This window comes from Chelonoidis abingdonii, chromosome 15 (assembly GCF_003597395.2).
Source record: "Chelonoidis abingdonii isolate Lonesome George chromosome 15, CheloAbing_2.0, whole genome shotgun sequence".
NCBI classification, from domain to species: Eukaryota; Metazoa; Chordata; order Testudines; family Testudinidae; genus Chelonoidis; species Chelonoidis abingdonii.
The window spans coordinates 26,322,059-26,346,957 of record NC_133783.1 but is presented as its reverse complement, the minus strand read 5'-3'; the positions used below and the strand labels follow the sequence as shown (position 1 = coordinate 26,346,957).

The following is a 24,899-nucleotide window of genomic DNA, read 5'->3' as shown; positions in this document are numbered from 1 at the left end:
GAATTTAGCGCTACTCCTCTCGTCGGGGAGGAGTTCCGAAATCGATTTAAGGAGCCGTTTAACTCGATATTAATGACGTCGTGTGAACGGGTACAGCGTTAAATCGGTATATCGGCCATTAAACCGATTTAAAGTCGCAAGGTAGACCTGGCCTAGGTGTTCACCTAATGTCTTCTCCAATAGCCTTGCCCTCACTTGCCTTCTTAAAGATCAAGTACCTGGAAATGTCCCAAATATCATTCCCTCTGCTGTTTCAGCACTTCAATGATGTGTGACATTCATTAAGTTTAAGGGACAGCCAAACAAAAACAGTACTGCATCATTTTTTTTGCAAGTCAGTCATACAAGCACAACAACATATCTGAAAATTACAGCAGGAAGGTAACGTTCCTCCCTGTAGTTCTTGAATTCATTGATGAATTTTTAGTAACACACATGTATACAAGTCTTGCTCACAAGGATACAGACTAACTTGATTCTCTTGCAATCACTCAACTCATTCAAATTTAATACCGTATCACCAAATTGAAAGGAATAGGAATGCAGTTGTGTATTAATTACCAAAACTGCAAACTGCTGAAAGAATTAAATCCAACAGAACTCCAGGTATTACAGTTTGTACCATTTAAAAAAAAAAAACAAAAAAAACAACAACAGATCTCTGACTGGGGCTAACACTCTTTTCAGCAACAAGCCCTTATGAGCTCACAGGATGTGTCTAGGCAGTTAGACACCTGCAGCTGGTCAGGCTCACAGGGCTTGAGGGCTGCTTTAACTGCAGTGCAGATATTGGGGATCCTCTGGGACCCTCATACCTCTCAGGTCCTAGATCCCAGGTTCCAGCCCAAGCATCTGCACAGCAATTGAACAGCCCCTTAGCCCAAGTCAGGTGGCACCGACTAGCTGTGGGTTTTTAATTGCAGTGTAGACATACCATTAGTATAGCAGATGCTGTTACAAATTTTGAACACACTATGGTCTGTCATGTGAAGAAACAAATCTCTAACTCCCACTTTTTCTTCTGCAGAAAGCCAAGAGGATTTCCCAAACATGATAAATGAGAGCATTTCCACTCCAAAAAAGGAACATGCTTTTTGCTGTGCAATATCAGCATTTTTCTGTTCACTGTCATCTAAGTATAAAGTAAGTTATTCTTCCATTCCCTCTTCCTCACCAAAAAAAAAAAAAAATATCCAGCTACTACAACCTAGGCAAGATTCTTCCTGCTTAACAAAAGCACCTTAAAATAGGTTTATTCAAGTTCGATACACAGGCTACATTCCAGTTCTGTCTCAAACCAGAACACATGGCTGGGACATGGGAGATCTGACTGTACAGAGACCTTTAAGTCACTTTTCCTCTATAAAGTTGTTTATCCTCACATACAATCTGTATATTGATTCATTCTCATCTGCAGTCCTCCAAACCTCAGAAGCAAACTTCTGGCTTATAGGATAGCTCAGTGGTTTGAGCGTTGGCCTGCTAAACCCAGGGTTGTGAGCTCAAGCCTTGAGGAGGCCATATGGGAATGGGGGTAAAAATTTGTATGAGGATTGGCCCTGCTTTGAGCAGGGGGTTGGACTAGATGACCTCCTGAGGTCCCTTCCAACCCTGATATTCTATATAAACTACATGCATATCTTGAGGATTTTAAGAGAACAGGGGAGAAATATCAGAACTAATTGCTCATCTATCATCATGACCGCACCTGCACTCAAGAGCTAAGGGTGCAGTTTCCAGCTCATGTTGATATTCCTGCACTAGCTGCTAAAAATAGTAGTGTAACCACGGTAGCATGGGCAGGGCAGCAACAACATGGAGTAAGGCAGGTTTGCAGGGGGTGGGGTCCGGAGCTAGTGCCACCACTGCCTGTGCTACCATGGCTACACTTTAAAAAAAAAAAAAAAAAAGCTGGAAAACACACCTCTAGCTCCAAGTGTTGACATAGCCTAAGAGAAGGCATTATATATTTAAAGATTTCCCATTTTTGGAGTACTTTGCCAGGCAGAGTGCATTCCATTCTGAGTCAAACAGAAAATAAGAATGAGGTTGATATGTTATGGGAAACTAAATAGGGTTCAGAGCTCCATTTAATAGGAATAATTTAAAAATCCCTCTAAAAATAGTTTGTCAACAGATCTTTGAAATTCAAAATATACCTTGGAATTGGCCATTCTGATTAAAACTCACTGTTTGCACTTTGACTCATAGTATGAATATTTATTACTTTTGGTACTTTGCAGATTAGGACTAAGGAAAATGCACAATAGGAACTTTTTCTGGTAGCAGGAAATGAGGATTTTAGCGAACACTTAGTAATCTCACAAATATTCTATATGAGGTACCAGGAGACAAGGGAATGCAAAGAAAAAACTCCATCTGAAGTTATCCCAGGAGAGCAAACATTTGTGAAAAAAGTGGAAGGAAACCTCTGCAACATTTCCATGAGTCATTAGCACATAGTCAGTTTTTCAATGAGTGTGATGAGGTGGGAGAAGGTAACAGGTTTAAATGCTGAATTTCTGTTTTACTCCATCTTGCTTCTTTTGGATTTCAAGTTTTTCTTAAGACCTAAGAAACCCCTCCTGAATATGAGATTTGTTATTTTAGTTCTCAAGTTAAGATTCCCTTTATCAGTGTTACAAACACACCTACAGGCCCCAGTCATGGATAAGGGTTTGAACTGTACTATATACATCATAAAAGCACATAGAACACCGACTCTGTACCAAGGGATAGCTCAGTGGTTTGAGCAATTGGCCTGCTAAACCCAGGGTTGTGAGCTCAATCCTTGAGGGGGGCCACTTAGGGATCTGGGGCAAAAATCAGTACTTGATCCTGCTAGTGAAGGCAGGGGGCTGAACTTGATGACCTTTTGAGGTCCCTTCCAGTTCTAGGAGATTGGTATGTAAGTTCAACACAAGAAAGAGGTGTACAAGATGGAGGGAACACAACGAACAGAGATGAGACTGTCTGATAAGCAGAAGACACAGTACACCAACCTTTAGCAAACAAGATTTAAGTGTAGAGATTGTGTCTCCTACTGAAACTAAATGAACTAGAGTCTCCATTCTACCATCATCAGATCAACAAGAAGCCAGAATGGTGGCTGAAGATGTTACAAATAAAAATGAACAACACTGTTAAATTCTGTCTTGGAGTCTCACAATGGTGCAAGCTACCTACTCCCTTTTAAAATTAATATGATTATGGTGTCATACTGCATTATCTCAAAAACAAACAAAACAAAAACCATTTTTTAACACAGAAGTAAAGAAACAGAAAAAATTTGGCCAGCTCAGAGCCTTGGTGAATATTAGACTACCAGCCAGGAGAACGAGAACAGGGGTAACATAGGACTTGGTCCACTGGCCAGCGTTTGAAAGATAGAGGATAGACTGGAAATATTAGAGATAATACTCAGCATCTGGAAGAGAGGATGCAGGTTGCACTGCTTCCTGGCAACTCTGTGTGGCCATGAAACAAGAGATGACCATTTGCCATTTCTCAGCTCTAGGGTATGTGCAGACTTAGCCAAGATGATAAATTTGTGGTAGATATGGAAATTTCCCACATACCCTTGGGAGACCTACCTGAGTTATGTTGAGTACTTTTGGGGCCCATTGTATTACATGCAAAGGTTATGTATTATTGTGGGTTGGGATTGGATGTAACCTCTGTTGGGGGAAGGATGAGGTGTGATGTGTGGCCTGGGAGTTCAAAGGACTATACTGAAAATGTGCCAGATAAGAATGGACTTTTAAGACAGTAAGTATGAAGTGGATTTCATGAGGAACACCAAGGGAGAGGTTAATGTAAATTCCCCACCTCAAGATATGCAAAAACCTAGACTTTTGAAACTATGCTCTGAGGAGTGGGTCATTGTCTGCTGTCCAGTCTCTGGGAATAGGTAGTCATCAAAGCCAGAGTTATGAAAACAAAAGGCTGAACTGCCCAGTCTGGATTCTAGTTCTGAATCTGAAACAGTTACGAACTTCTCACTAAAGGAAAACCCAGTTGTGGATTTTGAAGGACTGACACCAACCAGAGCTTGAGACTGGAGTTGGGGGTGATCTCTAGTAAACTTTTTAGCATGCATAAGCAGCAAAGAGTCCTGTGGCACCTTATAGACTAACAGACGTATTGGAGCATGAGCTTTCGTGGGTGAATACCCACTTCGTCGGATGCATCCAACAAAGCGGGTATTCACCCACGAAAGCTCATGCTCCAATATGTCTGTTAGTCTATAAGGTGCCACAGGACTCTTTGCTGCTTTTACAGATCCACACTAACACGGCTACCCCTCTGATACTTAGCATGCATAGGTTCTTTTATTGTTTTTAATATGTTTTCTCCAATATGTTTACCCTGTATTACAAGATGCCATGTACAAATGACTCTCATTCAGCATCAAGTTTTTAATGCCTATCAGGGACGCAAAAAGAACATCTGCTCACCTTCCCTGGGGGAATGGGGCCTGCAATTGTTTGTTACGCAGGAAGTGTGCATAGCACTGGTTCCAAAGCAAATACAGCAGACAGGTTAGTCTGCCAAGTCTCAGCTAAAAGTGCTCTCAGAAAAGTGACAGTTATGTCACTGTCCAAGATGGAAACTGATAAGCTCAAAAACATTAAGACTCAAATAGCTTATTTAAGCCTATTTTAACACCTCCTTTCCAATAACCATACCACTTCAGCTTTATTTAAGTGTCTGACTGACCTCCCCAGACCACTTCAAGCCTTGCACTAATCTTAGAGAAGCACTACAGACATACTGCATTTAACAAGTGACGCTATACTGTCAGTCTAAGGCTTAGCAACTGTATCTGTGTACAGAAGTACATCCAAAGCCCTCCTTAAATGGACCACACAACTGCAATCCTTAAATCAAATTCAAAAAATTGTCATTATCCAACTTATCGACTTTATAAGGCTGGGAATTACCTCGCTGCATGGCAGTCCCTGGCCCTCCATAAAGATTAATACAAGCAATCTACCAAGACAAGCTCAAATACTCCGAATTTCTGCTCTCCCACTTATCAAGGTGGAGCTATGCTACTTGAATTATTCCTAAAAGCTACCACAGAAATTTAAGGACATCATAATTCACCCTCTTCATGAAGAGGGGGAAGGTACTTTATATTTTACAAGAGGAAACAAGCCAGTGTGAGACCATCTACTATTGGAGAATTATGTCATGTCATACTGGAACACTATTTTTTCAGCTTTATTAATAGGATGCAATATGAGACAATAACATGGGGAAAGTAAAGGGCTGCCAAAACTTTAATAGGAAAAAAAGGATGAGCCACTTTCTTCTCAATGCTAAGGACTGATATGTCCTAGAGGGTCTAAAAACATTTAGTTTGCTGAAAAATCATGTAGCTAAACACTGTTTAATATTCCAGCAATACCCAAGGTGGTTTATTTGCCAAAAATATTCCTATGATTATAACAGTTACCGCATACACTCCTACATTACCATCTTTCAGTATCAGAAATATAGCAATCGTTCAGGTAGGTGAACCAGCCCAAAGGTAGTGCTTTCTGTCTTATGAAGTTTCTAGATCTAAAATGAGAGCGCTGCAAAAGCAGCCTTCAGCTTGGTGGAAGGCGGTGAGGAGTAATGGAGGGAGAGATGCTGAACAAAACACCCAGAGAGGTGGTGACTGAAACATAGGGGAAAATAAAGAGGAATAATCATGGGATGGAGCAAACCAAAGATGGACAGTTTAGGGAGGTGCAATTCCTTTCAGGTTTGGGAGCACAAGACTATCATATAGCCCTTGTACATGGTCTGGACAGAGACATTAGACCAGGGGTGGGCAAATTACTGCCCACCAGCCATTTTAAGCCAGCCCTCGAGCTCCCACTGGGAGCTCCAGCCAAAGGAGCAGGGTTGGGGGCTGCTCCATGTGACTCCCAGAAGCAGCCGCATGGCCCCTCTCACACGCTCCCATAGGAGCTGCAGGGCCAGTGCCTGTGGACGGGGCAGTGAGCAGAGCTGCCTGGCTGTACCTCTGCATAGGACATGCTGTTGCTTCTGGGAGCCGCTTGAGATAAGCGCTGCCTGGAGCCCACACCCCGAAGCCTCTCCCCATGCCCCAATCCCCTCCCAATCCCCCTCCCACCCTCCAAACCCCTCGGTCCCAGCCCAGAGCTCCCTCCTACACCACAAACTCCTCATTCTCAGCCCCACTCCAGAGCCTGCACACCCACAGTCCTCACCTGCCCACCCACACACACTCCCCAGTCCTAGCCCAGAATCCCCTCCTGCACCCTGAACTCATTTCTGGCTGCATCCCAGAGCTTGCACCCCCAACCAGAGCCCTCACCCACACCTCAACCCTAATTTTCTGAGCATTCATGACCCACCATACAATTTATATTCCCAGATGTGGCCCTCAGGCCAAAAAGTCTGCCCACCATAGCAGTAGAATGACAAGACTAAAAGCAAGTTATCTGTCCCTTTTCACATTCAAACCAGTCTGTCTCCTTGTTTTCCATACACTATTTGGTACAAGTCAAACGATATATAATAAAAACATAACTTTAGTCCAAAGTTTTTAGCTTGTCACTGATTCTGTTTTACCAAAAAAGCCGACCCATGTTAGATGTCCACTCGTTCACCGGGACTAGAAATGGTTCAACACTCAGCCTATGGGATACTGAGCCCTTCAAAACCATGGCAGCATATCCTATTTGAGGCAGCAGGCACATTTTGCCTTGCATGTGATCACAGATCCTAGCAAGTGCCCCCTCCTGGCCTCCTACTGGGACTGCTTTGAGATGAATCCAAGCCTGATGCTCTGGATCCCCAGGTGTTGATTCTCCAGAAGCTTGAAACAAGCTGTAGTACAGTTTGCTACCTTGGCCTGTCTGACACATCTTCTGGGCACTGACTTTGCCTGCTACTTCTTCTCAGAAATGGAACTCCTCAGCCCACCTGCCTTCAGCACCCAGGACCAGCACTGACCCTTGCAAGATACCCCAGTTACTTAAACAGACCCTGTTCCAGAACTCCATCCCTAAGGTGTGAAGCTTCTGGTTTATAGTTTAATTCTCTCAGGGGCACACAGCAGTTGTGAAGTTAATGCACACTCACATTCTGCACAGAGTCTAACTCAATTTACTCTTTGATACTTAATCATATAAAGCACAAGAGTACAAATCATCCAAAACAAATGCTACCTGCATGTCACTTTCTATTTCACCCTTCCCTTGGAAGTTCTTAGGTATCATAAATGTCCAGCAACTTGTCTCTAGAAGGTGTCCCCTGCCTCATGATGGCCATCACATGAGGAGTAGTCTCTTCCTCATAGACTTGAGAAGATGACCCCAGAGCAGAACAATTTCTGCCCTTTTTAAAACTTTCACCCCTGTGAAAAGTGCCACCCTTGTAAGCTTTCCCACATAAGCATAGGTGCTGACTCTGTGGGTGCTCCAGGGCTAGAGCACCCGTGGAGAAATTAGTGGGTGCTCAGCATCCCCCAGCAGCTAAGCCTGCCCCCGCCCCCCACAGCGGCCCCACTGATCACTCCTCCCCCTCCATCCCAGGGCCTCCTGCCAACTGAACAGCTGTTTCACGGCGTGCAGGTCAGCTCTGGGATGGAGAAGGACGAGGAAGGAAGAGGTGCACTCGGGGGTGCAGTGAAGGGGTGGGAGCAGGGAGGGGGTGAGCATCCCTCGGGTAGAGAGGAAGTCAGTGCCTATGCACATAAGTACAAACCCCTGTCAGATAACTCTGTTGCCAAGGTGACTTCGCCGCCCCCGCTAAACTTGTTCTTCTGGGCAGGGACCAATCCTCTGTCTAAAGTGACTAGATGTCCAACAATTGAGTACTTAGAATGAGCTACTCTCTACTGTGACCTGAAGCAGAGGTTAGTGTACCTTGAAAGTTTGTCTCTTTCATCAAGAGAAATTGGTCCAAGAAAAGATATTACCTCACCCACTTAGCCCTGGTCTACACTACGAGTTTAGGTAGAATTTAGCAGTGTTAGATCGATTTAACCCTGCACCCGTTCACACGACCAAGCCATTTTTGTCAACTTAAAGGGCTCTTAAAATCAATTTCTGTACTCCTCCCCAACAAGGGGATTAGTGCTGAAATCGACCCTGCTGGGTCGAATATGGGGTAGCGTGGACGCAATTTGACGGTATTGGCCTCTGGGAGCTATCCCAGAGTGCTCCATTGGGACTGCTCTGGACAGCACTCTCAACTCAGATGCACTGGCCAGGTAGACAAGAAAAGCCCCATGAACTTTTGAATTTAATTTCCTGTTTGGCCAGCGTGGGGAACTGATCAGCACAAATGACCATGCAGAGCTCATCAGCACCAGTGACCATGGAGCCCTAGAATCGGAAAAGAGCTCCAGCACGGACCGAACGAGAGGTACTGCATCTGATGGCTGTATGAGGAGACAAATCCATGCTATCTTAAATCCGTTCCAAAAAATGAAATGCCAGAATATTTGAAAAAAATCTCCAGGGACATGAAGGACAGAGGTTATAACAGGGACCCGAAGCAGTGACGCGTGAAGCTCAAGGAGATCAGGCAAGCCAACCAAAGAACCAGAGAGGCAAACGGCCACTCCGGGTCAGAGCCCCAGACATGCTGCTTCTATGATGAGCTGCATGCCATTCTAGGGGGTGCCCCTACAACTACCCCACCTCTGTGCTTCCCTCCTCCCTCACCCCTCCCGGGCTACCTTGACAGTTATCCCCCCATTTGCGTGATAAATTAATAAAGAACGCATGAATCTGAAACGACTTAATTGCCTCTGCAAGCAGAGATCAAAGGGGGGAGGTGAGGGTGGTTGGCTTACAGGGAAGTACAGTGAACCAAGGGGACAGGTTTCCATCAAGGAGAAACAAACGTAACTGTCACACTGTAGCCTGGCCAGTCATGAAACTGGTTTTCAAAGCTTCTCTGATGCATAGCGCGCGCTGCTGTGCTCTTCTAACTGCCCTGGTGCCTGGCTGCGTGTAATCAGCAGCCAGGCAATTTGCCTCAACCTCCCACCCCACCATAAACGTCTCCCCCTTACTCTCACAGACTTTGTGGAGCACGCAGCAAGCACTAACAACAATGGGAATATTGGTTTCACTAAGGTCTAAGTGAATCAGTAAACTGTGCCAGCGAGCTTTTAAATGTCCAATGGCACATTCTACCACCATTATGCACTTACTCAGCCTATCGTTGAACTGCTCCTTACTACTGTCCAGGCTTCATGAGCCATGGGAGCAAGGGGTAGGTGCAACTGCGCGATGCTTCCGACTGGGAAAGCAGCCTGAGGCAGAAGCCTCCAGCTGGCATAATATTCCAGGCAGGACTGAATCTCCATTAGAGGAAACTTAAAGAAGAGAATGACCTGGGGTCATTCCCATTTTTGTCCAGGCACCCCCGACTGACCTCACTGAGGCCAGCCAGGAGCACCCATGTCTGCCCAGGCACCCCAACCACCTAACCCAGGTCAGCCAGGAGCATCCACAGGACGACGCTAGCCTTGGTACTGTGGACACACACACCGCCGACTTAACGCGCTTAGTGGGGATACACACAAAATCGATTGTATCAAATCTATTTCTAAAAAATTGACTTCTATTAAAATAGACCTAATTTCATAGTGTAGACATATTCTTAGAGACCCTCTCCTACCCTCTATTGGTATTTTTTTGCCAGAAGCTTTTGGAATCTCAAATCAATATGGGGGCAAACAGACCATGGATAAGGCAAAAAACTGCACACTCAAAATGGATGTTTCCAGCCGGAACAGAGAATTCACAAATTACAGAGATCCTCAAAATCATTACATATGCAGCCAATTATGTTTGGCAGCACTTAGAGGTTAAAGGGTAATGCTGACTAGCTTCAAGGAGTGTTCATTTTCAGTTCACCTTAGCCAGGAATGGTCAAGATGCAAGGAATCAGACAGCGGACACAGCTTTCACTTTGGGGGAAGGGAGCAGGATAACTTTCTGATACCAAACAGTTCAGCTAACTTCTTCCATTCTCCCCAACCAAGAGAAATTAGTTAGACCAGTAGTCTAATAACTTATCCCTAATGAATAATGACTAACACTTGTTTGTACTGAAGGATGGGTCATCCTTATCATATTGGTTATCTCAGGAAGTGCAGCAGAAAACCGAGTTTCTGATGCAGATAATTTTTTCTGCATTAGCAACGTTTAACTGCTCCAATTGTCAGAAATGGGTCATTCTTCTAACGCAGGCCTGGCAAAAGAGGTCTCCAGAGACAGTCCAACACCAGAACCCATCTGGAGACATTATAGAAGTGTTGTGTTCAGGATTTTAGCTTGGACGACAAATTGTGGTCACAGTGTGCTCACCCCAAGATGAAAAGGAGACAAAGAAATGTGATGAGCTCAACAGTATTTTTACAACTCATCTGACAGTCATGCTTCTTAAGAAAGGTCTTCATTACTCTTGATTTGAAATTGTAGTTATGATACGGGATATTCCAGGAGAGTAGGGCTCTGAAGAGCTGAGTAAATTGTGATCTTTGGGATAAGCTACTTCACCCTTAGTGTGGGGATGGAGAAGAGAATGTAGACAAGAGGAGTCCTTTCCTGAGAGTCTGGCAAGCCAAGCAGTGCCACAGATTATTCCTGCAGGTAGTCATTAGTAGAGTTTTAATATTGCCACAAAAATTCTAAACTCACACAATCCAGGGAAACTATTGGAACCCTGCTAAGCAACAATGTTTGAACGGTTATTGCTACAATTGTTTCAGCCATGGAATGGAGAGCATCATTGGGCACACGCTATACCTAAACCTATCAGTTCAATGAAAGACAAAGGAAAGCTTCTACAATAAGAACATTTAAACTCTTTCTAGGAACAAAGGGGTTATCATCAGAGTTTGGTTTTGACGGGTACACTTACCATTACATTCATAATGAATATGTACGAGCAATACTGAACAACCTGCACTGAAATCCTAGAGGAACTCAGACTGCTGATGAACATAAGTAACCACAGTCTTTCCTCTAAAACTTGGGGAGGCGGGGGAGAGAGAGAAAAATCAAAAAGTTTGAATATATATACACATATATACACACACACACATATATATATATACATACACACACACACACATATATATATACACATACACACACACACACAGGAAGCCCATCCGCAATTTTGTTGCATTACTAGAAATGTTAGCTTAGGGACAGTTGTAATAATTTCTCCTTGTTCTTAAAAAAAAAAAAAAAAAAAAAAAATCAATGGGCAATTACTACTGTATTATGTCCAGAACCCCTTGAGTTCACCACCATCTGAACACTGCATAGATGGAGAATATGAATTAAAGTTCTTTCAGGAATCCAGCTCAATTTTATTTGTCTCAATGGCATATAAGAATTCACCACACTGTTCCCCCCCCACCCCCCAAATCTCTACATAGGAGGAAATCTAAACAGCAGACAAGCAGGAAGCCCTGGCCCTAATAGACAATATTTGCTGAAAGATAAAGACCTTGATAAATTAGTTGTTAAGATCATACATCTTATTACCACCCATCAAATTCCTCAGACCAATACCGTCAACTCTAATGGCTACTATAATGGCTAATACCTGCAAAAAAGTACCTGACTCATTCACCCTCCACTCCTATTGTTTAAAATGGTACTGGTTTATACACCAGGTTTTGTAGTACTATACCACATGTTGTAACATTCCACCTCAAGCCATCCAATAGGACATTGTCAGGCTTTTCTTCTCCTTCGCCTACTACTTCCAGTCCTTCCTTCCTACTTCTTCTGAGCAACTCTTCCCATCACTCTCTCTCTGTATCTGTCACATAATTTACCCCAATCTCAATTTTCAATCACTTTCCTCACCAATTTTGATCCTGGCTTTCCACATCTTCACACTTATCTTTGGCTGATTATCCATTATCCATCATTCCCTCCAAACCTTTTTCAGTCACTACTTGCCAGGACAGAATCCCCGCATCCTGCAAGTATGGCCTACATTTTTGATCCTAGATGTATGACTTTACATTTGGCCATATTAAAATGTATTTTGTTTGCTTGTGCCCAGCTTACCAAGTAATTCAGATCACTCTGTCCGCTTAATTATTTACCTGCATGCTCTCTCTCCTCGATTCTCAAAAAAAAATCACCATCCATTGACCACCGTAGTTTGCCCACCTCTGCTCTACTAACTATTCAGAAAATCCTCCTCTTGGTCTCTCCCAATGTCCTTGGGGGTACTACAGAGCTCTCTGCCCTATGTCTTGCCATTCTACACCCTCTTTGGGTGATCTCATTCACAAAGTCATTAGCTTTCTTGAAAGTCCACTTCTATCATATCTTCAGGGAATTTACCAATTGAAAATAGCAATCATGAGCTTTAACTGGGAACAGCTTATATATTCTATAAAAACCTCAAACTTTATGTTACCAAGACTCAACCAATCACAATATCAACTGTGTATATACTGAGCACCTTCTTCCTCTGCCTGAAGATTATAAACTCACTGGGGAGGGATCTGGCATACTTTTCTGCTTGGAGAGCACGTGCTCAGGGCTGGATTAATGCAAGGACGATGCGGGGCTACAACCCAGGGCCTCAGATTTCAAGAGGCTCCTCAAAATATATAATTTATTGCATTGTTTTTCAATTGGCAGCCCTTAGGCCAGATCTGGCCCTCATGGGACTTTTATTTGGCCGATCACTGGCCATCAGTTGTTCCTTCAAGACGCCTAAGAAGCAACAGCCAATCTGAGGTCCTCAAGAAGCAGCACAGCTCTCTCCACAGCCCCTCAGGAGCCAAACCTATTCTCACAGGAAGGGAGGGAGCAGAAGTGGTCCCTGCTCACAAGAGGAGAGAAGGGGGAGCAAAGAGAGCCCTGCTGCTCATGGTAGCTTCCCTCCCTCTTCCCTCCTCTCTTCCTATGAGCAGGAATGGCTCCTCCACTCTTCACCCACCACACCCTCTCCCAGGCTGGGTGCTACAGGGAGGGAGGGGCAGGAACAACTCCTGGAGCTACCTACTCCTCCTGCACAGGAGAACCAACTGCAATGCCTCTCCCCCGCCTGGGACGGGGTATGTGAAGAACCCCAAGAAGAGCACAGGTGAGATGCGGGGGGGCGGAAATAAAGCTGATGAGAGCTGAGCAGATGGAGGTGGGCTAAAAGGCAGAACTGATGGGGACTGGCCAGATGCACTTCAGTTTATTTTTCCTTCTGTTTACTGTCATGCCATTAATTTAATTTAGAATTTTTTCACTTACATTCTGACTCATTGAAACTGGACTACGTCGACAGATTTCAACATAGTGGTACGCTTTTAAGCAGGTGCTTAATCAGATACAGTAATTCCTCACTTAGTCATCCCGGTTAACTTTGTTTTGTTATATTGCTGATCAATTAGGGAATATACTCATTTAAAGTTATGCAATGCTCCACTCTTAGGTTGTTTGGCTGCCTGCCTTCTCCACAGCTGGCAGTCTCCCTATGCTCCCCCTCCTACCTACCCCCAGCGCCTCCCACCCGCCAGACCCCACGGATCAGCACCTTCCACTCCTCCCCCGCCTCCTGCCCATGGCAATCAGCTAGCTGGTGGTGTTTTGGAGGCAGGAGCGAGGAATGAGGACTCAGCACACAGGCTGCTCCTCCTCCCTCCTCTGACTCCTGAATGCCACAAGCCAGCTGATTGCCCTGGGTAAGAGGCAGGGGGGAAGGAGGGGAAGCCTGTGCCAAGTCCTCGCTCCTCCCCGCTCCCTCCTAAACGCTACAAACCAGCTGATTGCTCCGGGCAGGAGGGAGGAGCTAGGACTTGGTGCGCCTCCCCCCTCCCTTCTCTGCCTCCCAAACACGACAATCAGCTGGCTGGCTACGTTTTGGGGGGCCAGGGGGGAGGAGCCAGGACACAGAGTGAGAAGTAAAAGGGGAGAAGGTGGGGGGGGGAAGAGGCAGGTAAAGGGTGGGGGCTTGGGGGAAGGGGTGGAGTGGGCAGGCTGAGGGTTGAGCCCCCACCCTGGTGCTTGCAGAGTAGGGGAAGCTGCCCTGGAACCTAACCCACCCTAGTTACATTCATTCTTATGGGCAAATTCGATTCGCTTAACATCATTTCACTTAAAGTCGCACTTTTCAGGAACATAAGTGCAACGCTAAGTGAGGAGTTACTGTACTTACACAATGTGAAGAAATCAGTAATTGGTGTGCTCCACTACTTTTACTTGATTGCGGCTGTGCAGTACTTTTCCAAAAAAACAGACAATGCAAGCGTCAACATTTCAGGCAGTTAAAAAGGGAAATTAGAGGTCCATTCTTCTCATAAGTTTAATTTTAATTTAATATGACAACAGAATTAAAGCAGCATGCTATGGGATTACAGTTTATTTGCATAATTTTGTTGGACTATTGCCTATCAGCATGCTTAACCTTTTATCTTCAGATTAATAAATCTAACCCAGTACACTTGGTCTTGAAAGGCTGGTGTCAGGCCTTCACTAGAGAGCAAATATCTGAAGCGCCCTTTGGCCCTAGAGAGTGCTCTGTGTCTTATAAGGCCTGTCAGAAAATGTAATTGAATATCACTGGTATAGCTAATTAGTAATAAGCGTAGAGATGCTATGCTTTAATTGCCTACCAGGTACGAGCCAAAATTAAAACGGCTGTGTTCATTTCAACGTTTGTTCAGCTTTAAATTGGTATATCATATTTAAAAACCAGAACCAAAACAACAGGTAATTTAACAACAGAGTGTTTTGGCATTGGGTCTGGGCGATGGTAAAAGAGCACATGGAAGGAACTGAATATGCAAAGAAGGACTCCCACAACTATAACAGCCCCAGTCCCTACCAAACTTAATCCAGTCCTATACATCATATTACTGGTGTGATTGGAAATACCCATGACACTAGTCTGCAACTCCTCACAGCACGGATTCTAGTTGATTGGTACACCGATCAACTATACCACATCATATATTTGTGGTGCTTTGTACTCTTACAATCATTAACCCTAAAACTTCTTGTGACTGTCAGATTATAACAGGGGTAGGCAACCTATGGCACGCGTGCCGAAGGCAGCACACGAGCCGATTTTCAGTGGCACTCACACTGCCTGGGTCCTGGCCACTGGTCCGGGGGGGCTCTGCATTTTAATTTAATTTTAAATGAAACTTCTTAAAAACATTTTGAGAAACTTATTTACTTTACATACATCAATAGTTTAGTTATATATTATAGACTTATAGAAAGAGACCTTCTAAAAATGTTAAAATGTATTACTGGCACGCGAAACCTTAAATTAGAGAGAATAAACAAAGACTCGGCACACAACTTCTGAAAGGTTGCCGACCCCTGGATTATAATATAGCCCATTAGATTATGGCAGTAATATCATATACACAATTTTTTATATCACAGACTGGATCCACACTCACTGTAAAAGTTTAAAAACTCACTGCAACATTAAGGAGGACCTGTGAAGAAGACACTAAAACCCATTTAGTTCTCCACTGTGGCAACTGCCCCCAACCAACCAGAATGAAGGGACATAGGGATTTAATGCTTAAGTGAAAGTCATGCTTCAGGGCCCACAGGCAGAGTTGCCAAAACCATACCATATATCCAAACAAAACATCACAACTACAGGGGAAAAAAATCCACTACAAACACTGAGCCAGCCAAAAGCGTTCAGGCAAAGTCCTCCCTCTCCTCTACAATTACAGAGGAGAGGATTCTGAAAGCTTGGTTTTTATTTTTATGCCCTCTGGGCCTGCTCATAACTCCAACAGTAGTCTGGCAGCTCGGATATCACAATGAGACATTGTGCAGTATCACAGATGAGCATATGGAACCGAGACAGGTGGTGGGATGTTGTTTGTTTTTAAACTTGTTTGTGGGTTGAATGCTACTCTTAGCCTGGTTAGTAGGAACATTCAGCACACAGATTTCAGTCACCTTTGCAATAAATTCACCTTTAGAAAACTTAACAGGAAATACAATTTCAACAAACTGCCTTTTTGGAGCCAGAGTAACATGGAGAGAGTCGCTATTTAAACAACAAATAAATGGTCATCCCACACAAGTAGCTTCATCTTACCCAATTTGGGCTTAGTTAAGATGCTGTAAGATCTTGTATTTACAATGTGGTAAGCACGGTGTTTTCTGTGTTTTATACAGGACCAAGTACACTTAATACTTATCAAACACAAAATATTAATAGAAATATGACATATTTGGACAGAGAAATGCATTAACTACTCGAGCTATATCAATTTTTGGAATCAAGCCAGCAGGAATATTCATTAAATACAACCCAGTCTCTCCCTGCTCTGATGAATCATGCCCCAAATCAAAGTTTATGAGAGGAGCTGGTCTTACAAAAAGTACCATACAAAGCTAGGGGAATGCTGCAATACTTAAAAAACAAAGCTTCAATACTTTGAAAACATATTAATTTTTTTGTATGTCACTTGAAATTTATAAGGTGTTCCAGTTCAGAATTGGACATTCTTATGAATAGAAGTCATGCATTAATTACAACTTTTCACTAAAGCAGCAAATTCACAGGTATCATTATAGACAGATTTATAACAGAACTGTGGTCAGGTAAGAACTGCGAGAAGATTTCATGGTTGAGTATTCTGTACACTCAGTCTGAACTGAGGAATACCACGATATTTTCAGCAATTCTTTTTCACTCATTTGTGTAGAAATAATCCTTGAAAACTTGAAAAATGAAAAACTTCCTTCCATACCAATTTATTTTTTAGCTCTCACATACCAGTTTATTACATATTATGCACACTGGTGTGCTGTTAGTAATTTGTTTTCAAGTGAAGACAAATATAGTTAATAGGCTTTTTCAAACAGACATAAGCAAAATTTGTATTTTACAAAAATCTTGACAAAGTCTCTAAACAAAGTCCACTAATTTGCTTATAGCACTAATGTACTCATTTTTCCCTTCTACCCCAAAAAAAGCTCATCTATTTGTGAATTACATGTCCTTAACTGATGGCCCAACTAGCATGCTGTGAGGATCAAACCCACATACTAATATGTACTTGAGCAACAGAAAAGAAGTCAGAGCAGTTGCTGGGAGTCATCCAAATAGAGACTGCCACCTACTGTATACACAGGACAACTGTTCAAAGATGTCTAATTTAATCTTGAAAGGAAAATAAGGAAACAAAAAATTGCTGTCTGTATGTTCTCCCCTCACTGTGTTTATGATTTTAATCACAAATTTAGTATGTTTGTGTGTTACTCAATATATATCAGAAAAAACTCAATATACATCTTTTAAACCCAGGAAAAAATTAATTATACAAAAATCTAGAAGTTAAACTAAACCTCCCCCACTATTGGTTACAGTTACCAATAACATTTAGACAAGTGGGTCTCAAATTTTTTTTTACTGGTGACCCCTTTCACATAGCAAGCCTCTGAGTGCAATCCCCCCTAATAAATTACACACACTTTTTAATATATTTAACACCATTATAAATGCTGGAGGCAAGGGGGTTTGGGTTGGAGGTTGACAGCTCACGATCCCCCATGTAATAACCTCGTGACCCCCAGTTTGAGAACCCCTGATTTAGATGTTCTAATACTTCTATGAAGACATCACCAGATTCATACCAATTAAAAGCTACTTCATATTCCAAGGCCAGTTTGAGAACTTTCATCCAGGAACTGATTGCTAACAGAGTATAATCAAACATCTCACTAGATTAGGATGCCACAGAGACTTTTTCTTCTCCTTCAGCTTGATTATAGATCTCAAAAATATCCTCTGTATACATCTGATTACAAGCTTTCCTTAAAGAGCTATTTTGTAGTTCTACCATTTGTTTAAATATATTGTAAACTTCCTAAACCCAGTGTAAACTAGTATCATTCTGAAAACTAGCAATGAAGGAAATATGGCATTCATTTTTAAAAATCCTATACATCATTTGACAAACGAATTGTCTGTCATCTGTTTTACCACAATACTTACTATCCTGTCACTTAACAACTGTACAAAGATTTCCTATTTGGATAGTTGTATGCAGATTATTTGCCACTTATCCAAATAACAAGTCTGCCAGTGGAGGGAAAGGGAAGTTTGACAGGGTTTGTTTAACGATGATGGCAGAGAAGTATTGTAAATAGCAGCACTGAAAAGCAGGAGGGATCATGTACCAGATTTTCAGACTGTAACTTGCAAGTGTAAAATGAGATCGAAAAGTTACCTTTTTTCAGCTAGAAGGTACAAGAGCCTCTTTTTTATTAATACTTTTACTTTGGCTCATACTTTCTTAGTTTCATATCTGTACATCATTACATTTGAATTTAACCTTCATTTTAGACAGTGATCTGTAGAGGAAGATACAAATGCAGACCTTCTACAATCAAGGCACTTTTAATTCAAACTTCACTTGAATTAGCCATCACTACAGCAGAGAGCAGATATGCAATAACATAATGCTAAGAATGTTGAACAATTGCTTTACTGAGCTGTAAGAGCACACTGTTGGCTTTGCACACCTTCCACCTTCATACCTTGCATATGTTTTATTAATTTTATTTGCTCAGTTTAATTAAAACATAGGGTGGTTTTCTAGTCCCCAAAAAAAATTATAAACAGGGGTTTAGAAGATTTTTAAAACAATGGATATTAGTCAACGAAAGGATGTTGTTGGGACATTTAAAAATGTATCACAGTTTATATAACATTAGAAAACAAAATAAAAAAAAAAGAGTTCAGCACAACTATGGGAAAGCTCATGTCAATATTGCTGATTTTTTTTTGTTATGTATCATTAACACAACTAAGATGAGTTTCTAAAGGTAAAAGGAAGGCTGTCCATACTATAGTTTAACTCCTTCACCTCTGTATTCTTTGTTGCCATATGCAAAAAGGGATATCAATTCAGCATCAACTTTGACACTACCGCATGACTCATCTTAGCCTTGATTATTCCCTCATCCACAACCTACACACTACCTTCCTCATTCCTATCCCCAAGGATCATTTTTCTGCCCTATGTTCAGCAGATTAAGCATTACAGACAAATACATATTTAAGAGGAAGTGTCAGTTAAACCAACCAGCCTGTATTATCTTGCTTTCAGTGTACAACTTTGCTCTGAGGGAAGGCGGGAGACCAGCTTCTTACAACTATGCTACATCACTGGCTAGGGGCCAACGCGTAGGATTGTGGACAATCCCGAAGACAGACACTCTGCTGACCGCCGAGAAGGAAGCCCCAATGCCACTCCTCAGCACTTCTAAATGCAATTAGAACAAAAGCAGGCCCGTGTTACTTATAGTAGCCCATCTCTCTCTTGGTAGCTCACGGGATGTTTCCACAGACAAAGCCCTAACCAGAAGGAGCTCTCATCAGCACGAGGGTCCCCCCCGCGGCGTCCCCCGAACCTTTCCCCTCTGCCAGGCAATACAAGCCCGGGAATCAAAGTCCACCCGGGACCCGCTGACAGGAGAGGAAATGAAATGGACAGCGCAGGGCTTCTCCCCAGTCACTGCAGCAGCACCTCCTCCCACAGCCCCTCCTGGGCCGGCGGAGCGCGCTCACCCGTCAGACACACGCCTAAGGCACCCGGGGTCCTTCTCGGGATCCCGCCAGGGAAGCCCAAGCGGGCCGAGCAGGGCTTCCCGCGGGGCTGAGGACGGGGCAGAGCCCCCGCCCCGGGAAGTGCCCGTGTGTCTATGGAAGCTGCCGGCTCCGCCCGCCGAGGGACCCGAGTTCCCCTGCCTGCCGCGCCGGCTCCGCGAGAGGCTGAACGTGGCCGGGCTGCTCCCCTGGAGCCCGCTGCCAGTGCGGAGCTGCTACTGCCGCACGGGGAGAAAGCAACTGCGGCGACCCACGGGGGCTGTTGCGGTCCCGGTGCTCCCGCCTTCCCGCTGTCCTGCCCGCACATCCCCCAGCCCCACTGCCGCTCCTGCAGCACCTGAAGGGCACAGCCCCGCCGCCTGCCGCGCTCACCGTCCTGTGCTGCTGGCGGTGCCTGCCCAGCCCGGGAAAGCAGCCGCCGGCTGTCAGCGCCCCTCCGCCACCGCTCCGCGAGAGGAGAAGCAGCAACGATCTCCTCACGGCAGCCGCCATCTCTCAAGTGGAAGCAGCCGGGCCGGCCCCCGCCCCACTCAGGCAGGCTGCACCGCTGGGCTGCTAGAGGCCGGGGCAGGCGTCCAACCACCAGCCAATCAGCGGGCTCTCCCACGAGCTGGAGCGGGGCTAATGTTCGTCTAGCTCCCTTCTGCGAGGAAGCTGATATGAGGCGGGACTATAGGGTGTCAATCAGCGGGGACGGTTAGTAAGGGGTGGCCGCGAGGCCGGAAACAGCCTGGAGAGTTTAACAGGGAGGGGAGGGTGGTTGGCGGTACAGCATGGCTAGTGCAGAAAAACTGGTTTGTAATTTGGGTTGCCAATTTTGGTAGGAGAGATTCCTGGAGATTTTATCACATGCCATAATCTTAACACTTTCTGGAGGCTCCAGGCCAATCCTGGAGGATTGGCAACTATCTATAATAGACCAGAAAAGGGCCCTGGGATACCTGGAAATCTCTTTAACCCCAGCTGGAGGACCAGGTGTCCAGGTCTCAACTGGAACATCTGGTCAAAAAGGGACCCTGGCGTCTCCAGTCAGCACCACCAACCGGGCCGTTAAAATTTGGGTTGGTGGGGCTGTGGAGCCAAGGCAGGCACCATGCTGTGCCCTGGAAGCAGCCAGCAGGTCTGGCTGCTGGGGGGGGGGCGGGGCACAGGACTCTGTGCACTGCTCCTACCCCGAGCACTGGCTCCACACTCTCATTGGCCAGGAACCAGCCAATAGGAGCTGGAGGGGGGATGCAGTGCCTGCAGCAGGTGAGAGCAGCATGTGGAGGCTCCTGTCCTCCCCCTGCACCACACACACACTTACTAGTGTCGGACCTGCTGGTCATTTCCAAGGTGAGTGCACCGCGGTGTCAGGACAGGCAGTCAGCCTGCCTTGGCTCCCTTGCGCTGTGCTGCTGACTGGGAGCTGCCCAAGGTAAGCCCATGCCCCAACCCTCGGCCCCAGCTGTGAGGCTCCCCAAACCTGGAGCCACCTCCTGCACCCCAAAGCTGTCATACCTGGCCCTAGCCCAAATCCTGCCCCCCAGCCCAGAGCACTCACACCCCAGNCCGGACCTGCTGGCTGTTTCCAGGGCATGTGAATCATGGTGCCAGGGCAGGCAGGCAGCCTGCCTTAGCTCCCCTGCTGTGTGGCAACTGAGAGCCACACGAGGTAAGCCCACGCACCAATCCACTGCCCCAGCCCTGATCCCCCCCCCACAAACCTGGAGCTCTCTCCTGCATCCCTCCTGCATTATGCCTTGCCCCAGCCCAGAGCCCACACCCCCAGCCCAGAGCCCTCATCTCCCCTCTGCACTCCAACTGCCTGCCCCAGCCCAGAGCCTCCTCCCACACCCTGAACTCCTCATCCCTGCCCCTGCCCCAGAGCCCTCACCCCCTTGTGCGCTCCAACTGCCTGCCTCAACCTGCAGCCCTCTCCCACACTCTGAATCCCTTGGCCCCAGCCTGGAGCCCCTTCCTGCACCCCAAACTCCTGGGATCCCAATAAACCCATGTACCCTTGTGCCCTCTGCCAGCTGGCATCAAGCGGTCCTTGGGTCAAGAGACCTTGAACTGATTTGCAATCAAACAATGCAAATCCTATCCTCAATATTATTTCTAGGCTCCTTGTCAAGACCATGGAGTGAGGAAGGCTGTTACTAAGCTCTTCTTCTTTTACACACACATACACACAGAGCTCGAGGAGGACACCACCAAGAGCATCTTCAGCTCAGCCTCGGAATGAGAGAGTGCCTGTAGGTTCTTCACTTCTACCCCACTTCTCCAATGTCCAAGAGCATTTCTGCTGAGAAGTTCTCCAATTCACGTAAGCCACCATGATTAACCTACTTTGATCATCTTTTTTCTCTGCCCAAAAGCCTGAGAGAGGTCTCTGGAAAAGGCATTGGAACAATACTCTTTTCAAAGGCCTTAGTAGCTTTCTCCTATTCCTTGTGCCAGTTCCCACAGTGCATTCTGGGATGTTCCTATGTGGTGCTGGCAGCAGCAAAAAGAAGCAGCAGGTGCTGGCTTCTAAGCAGAGGCAGCTGCAGGCATTCCTTGGGGAGGCAAGAGGGCAGTGTGGCCTTTATCTGTGCAAAATGTAAAGAGAAAGGTCTCTCATTAAACCCACACAACTTTAAAAACTATTTTTTAAAGCAATGTCTGGCTGGGCCAATGGGTTTCCTGGGGGATTCCTAGGAACACATGGAGAGCAGGAGGAGGGGGGCATGGCACAGGATAAAAGGTACTGCAAGGGTGCTAAACAGGAGAGAAAAGGCCGCTCCAGCATGGAGGGGTATAGAAGAGAGGGCTTCAACACAGGTTGACAGACTGTATGCCCAAGCAAAGGATCAACCTGGTCAGGGTAACGGTAGAGCACAGGAGAGGCTTCACAATAGGACCTGTGCTTCAACTGCAGGGGGAGGAGGGGGAAAGCTACAATACAGTCATATTCAGGCCTGTGTCTGGCAAGCTAGATTTGTCATGACATAGATATGAAATGTAATGATAGCCTTCAAATGGTGAAATCACAAACAGGAGCATCATGTCATGATGATATATGAGGACACCACAACTCAAGCACATGAAATGTCAGTGTGTCTACATGCTGCCACAATAGGACATAAGGATGTTACATCTCAGAGTTGTGAATTCTCAACATAATTTCACTCCACTACCACATGGAGTGATGATCTTGCAGCTCAGAGCTACAAAGATGCAAACCAGCTTATCACACTTGCACTTGATATCATGAAATCATACCTTGAAGCACAAAAGTTCAATGCATAACATCACAGATGAATGTGGTTGTCACAGTGTAGTAGAAATGCACCATCACTGGACACATCAAAGCTCAAAATGATGAAATCATGACATAGCTACATCACAAATCCATATAACAGCATCACCACTCAAATGAAGTCAACAGTATGACTGTGATATGGGGACATCACATGAATGGATGTAATGATGTAGCTTGAGTGATGAAATTACACTAGCAAATGTGCCATCGAAGTAGTGAAATCACAATACTGTGTCATTACCTAATGGTAGAACCAGATGACAACAGAGATCAATATGATGAATTGGGAATGCAATAAAATTGCACAACCATGTGATGTTACAATATCATAGACCGATGAGGCAATAAAGTCAAAGGGCAGCAGTATCATGGCATAGTCTAACAATATCATAGCTTAATATGATGAGATCATGACAGCATCGTGATAAGTAATATTGTAGCTTTAAGCATGTAGTTATGCAACATGACATTGCAAATAAAAATTAAATCACAACACAACATCAATGCATTTTGACAGAATATTGCTTTGCTGTGTGAAAATATTGTGACTTCATCTCAGAGTTGCAATGCAGCAGCATCAGGGTATGACATGACATCACAACTTAGAGCAATGAAGTCAAAATGTAACATCATTTTGTTGTTAGACAACATGCTGCTACAGACGCCTACAGCTATTCTTCAGTGATCTTGTGAGCCCTGCAGAATGCAAAACAGTTCCATTGAAACTGGTAATTGGAATGTTCCTGCAAAATTTGGGATGGTTAGCAACATCAAGGTTTTGATGGGGGGCGAGATATATGTAAATATATTAATTAAATCTTGCTATGAATGAAGATTTTGATGTATGTGGGGTTAATATGATGAAATGTGTAAGAAATTCCTTGAAAGGTCATTTACTTTGATTATTTTTCTTAGAAGGGACTTCCTATCCATGGGTTATTACAGTAACTCTGATAGTTCCTTTTTTTAATTCTGTAAATTGGAATGTTCTGGAAAGCAAATAAGAGCATTCATTTTGATTTTGGATGTGGCCCCAAAATTGCTGTACTAAGCGATGGGCGTTCAAAAATATTTTTTTTAATGCACAAATAGTTCCCACACGTACCAATATTCTTATGGGTCTGAATAAAATAAAGTGTTTGGCTCAAAAGTAGATGGGATCATGTATTTTTTGAAGTCCAAAGCACAAGATGATTTGTTTCCTGATGAAAATTTATTAGTGTGTTCATTCTGCATGGACGATTTATTGTAAAACTCTGGAATTTCTCTCAGTCTGTTTATGTGAGATGCCAGGAGCTGGATCACAACAACATCAGCTGCAGGCAGCTTATTGCTATGTTTTGAAATCTGCCATGATGCTGGACAACTACCTTTCTAATTTCTCCCCACTCCATCCTTACTCCCAGTTTTAATATGCCTTTCTCTGTATGTTAATTTTTTCCCCATTTAAAGTCTCTTTATGTTCACAGAGTGCAGTAAGCTTTTTTTGGTACACTTTGGCACAGCCATAAACATCTATTAGTCTATGAATGAGTATTAAGACTTTCAGCATCCTTACTTCCACTTCCTAACCACATGAACATACCAGATTGGGCTTTCATGAACTGGTACTACCTGGAACAGACTTTCCTCAACAATTAAATTCTGTACTGGGCTTCATATGATACAGAAACTGAGAACTAGGCTTCTCCCAACTTGAAGTAGTCAGAATGGGCATTTTTTTAACCAGAACTTCTGATTTTTTTAACCTCATGGGTAAAAAGTAAATGACAGAGAGACAGTTGGACAAAGTATAGCCCCTTGAAGCGAATTATAAGAAAATGCTTAAAGGTGTAAAGGCTGCTGTGAGCGTCAAAAAATCACTGGATTTTATAGATTCCAAATATTATTTAGGGCTGTTGTGCAAGACAGACAACTGCTAAAAATACAGACCAGAGCCTGTTGGTGAATGGCATAGATAAGATTTTGCTTTTACATCCCTCCAGTCTCTGTGCCATCATCTCTC

The 24,899-nt window shown here is 44.4% G+C and overlaps 1 protein-coding gene and 1 long non-coding RNA gene across 4 annotated transcripts in view; one reads left to right on the top strand and one right to left on the bottom strand.

The window, feature by feature from the left end:
- Positions 1 to 20,192, bottom strand: part of MCU (mitochondrial calcium uniporter) — a 191,684-nt gene extending 171,492 nt beyond the window's left edge. The window contains exon 1 of one of the 3 annotated variants that reach the window (XM_075072644.1): positions 19,981 to 20,192. In XM_075072644.1, the coding sequence (XP_074928745.1) occupies positions 19,981 to 20,100 (120 nt within the window). In that variant the 5' untranslated portion in view covers positions 20,101 to 20,192. The remainder of the gene's footprint in view (positions 1 to 19,980) is intronic. The other 2 variants (XM_075072643.1, XM_075072645.1) reach the window with 2 other exon arrangements.
- A 757-nt stretch (positions 20,193 to 20,949) lies between these two features.
- On the top strand, positions 20,950 to 24,047 carry LOC142047794 (uncharacterized). The gene is made up of 2 exons (XR_012657043.1): positions 20,950 to 21,025; positions 21,713 to 24,047. It is a non-coding gene; the product is annotated as an uncharacterized LOC142047794 (long non-coding RNA).
- The last annotated feature ends 852 nt before the right edge of the window (positions 24,048 to 24,899 follow it).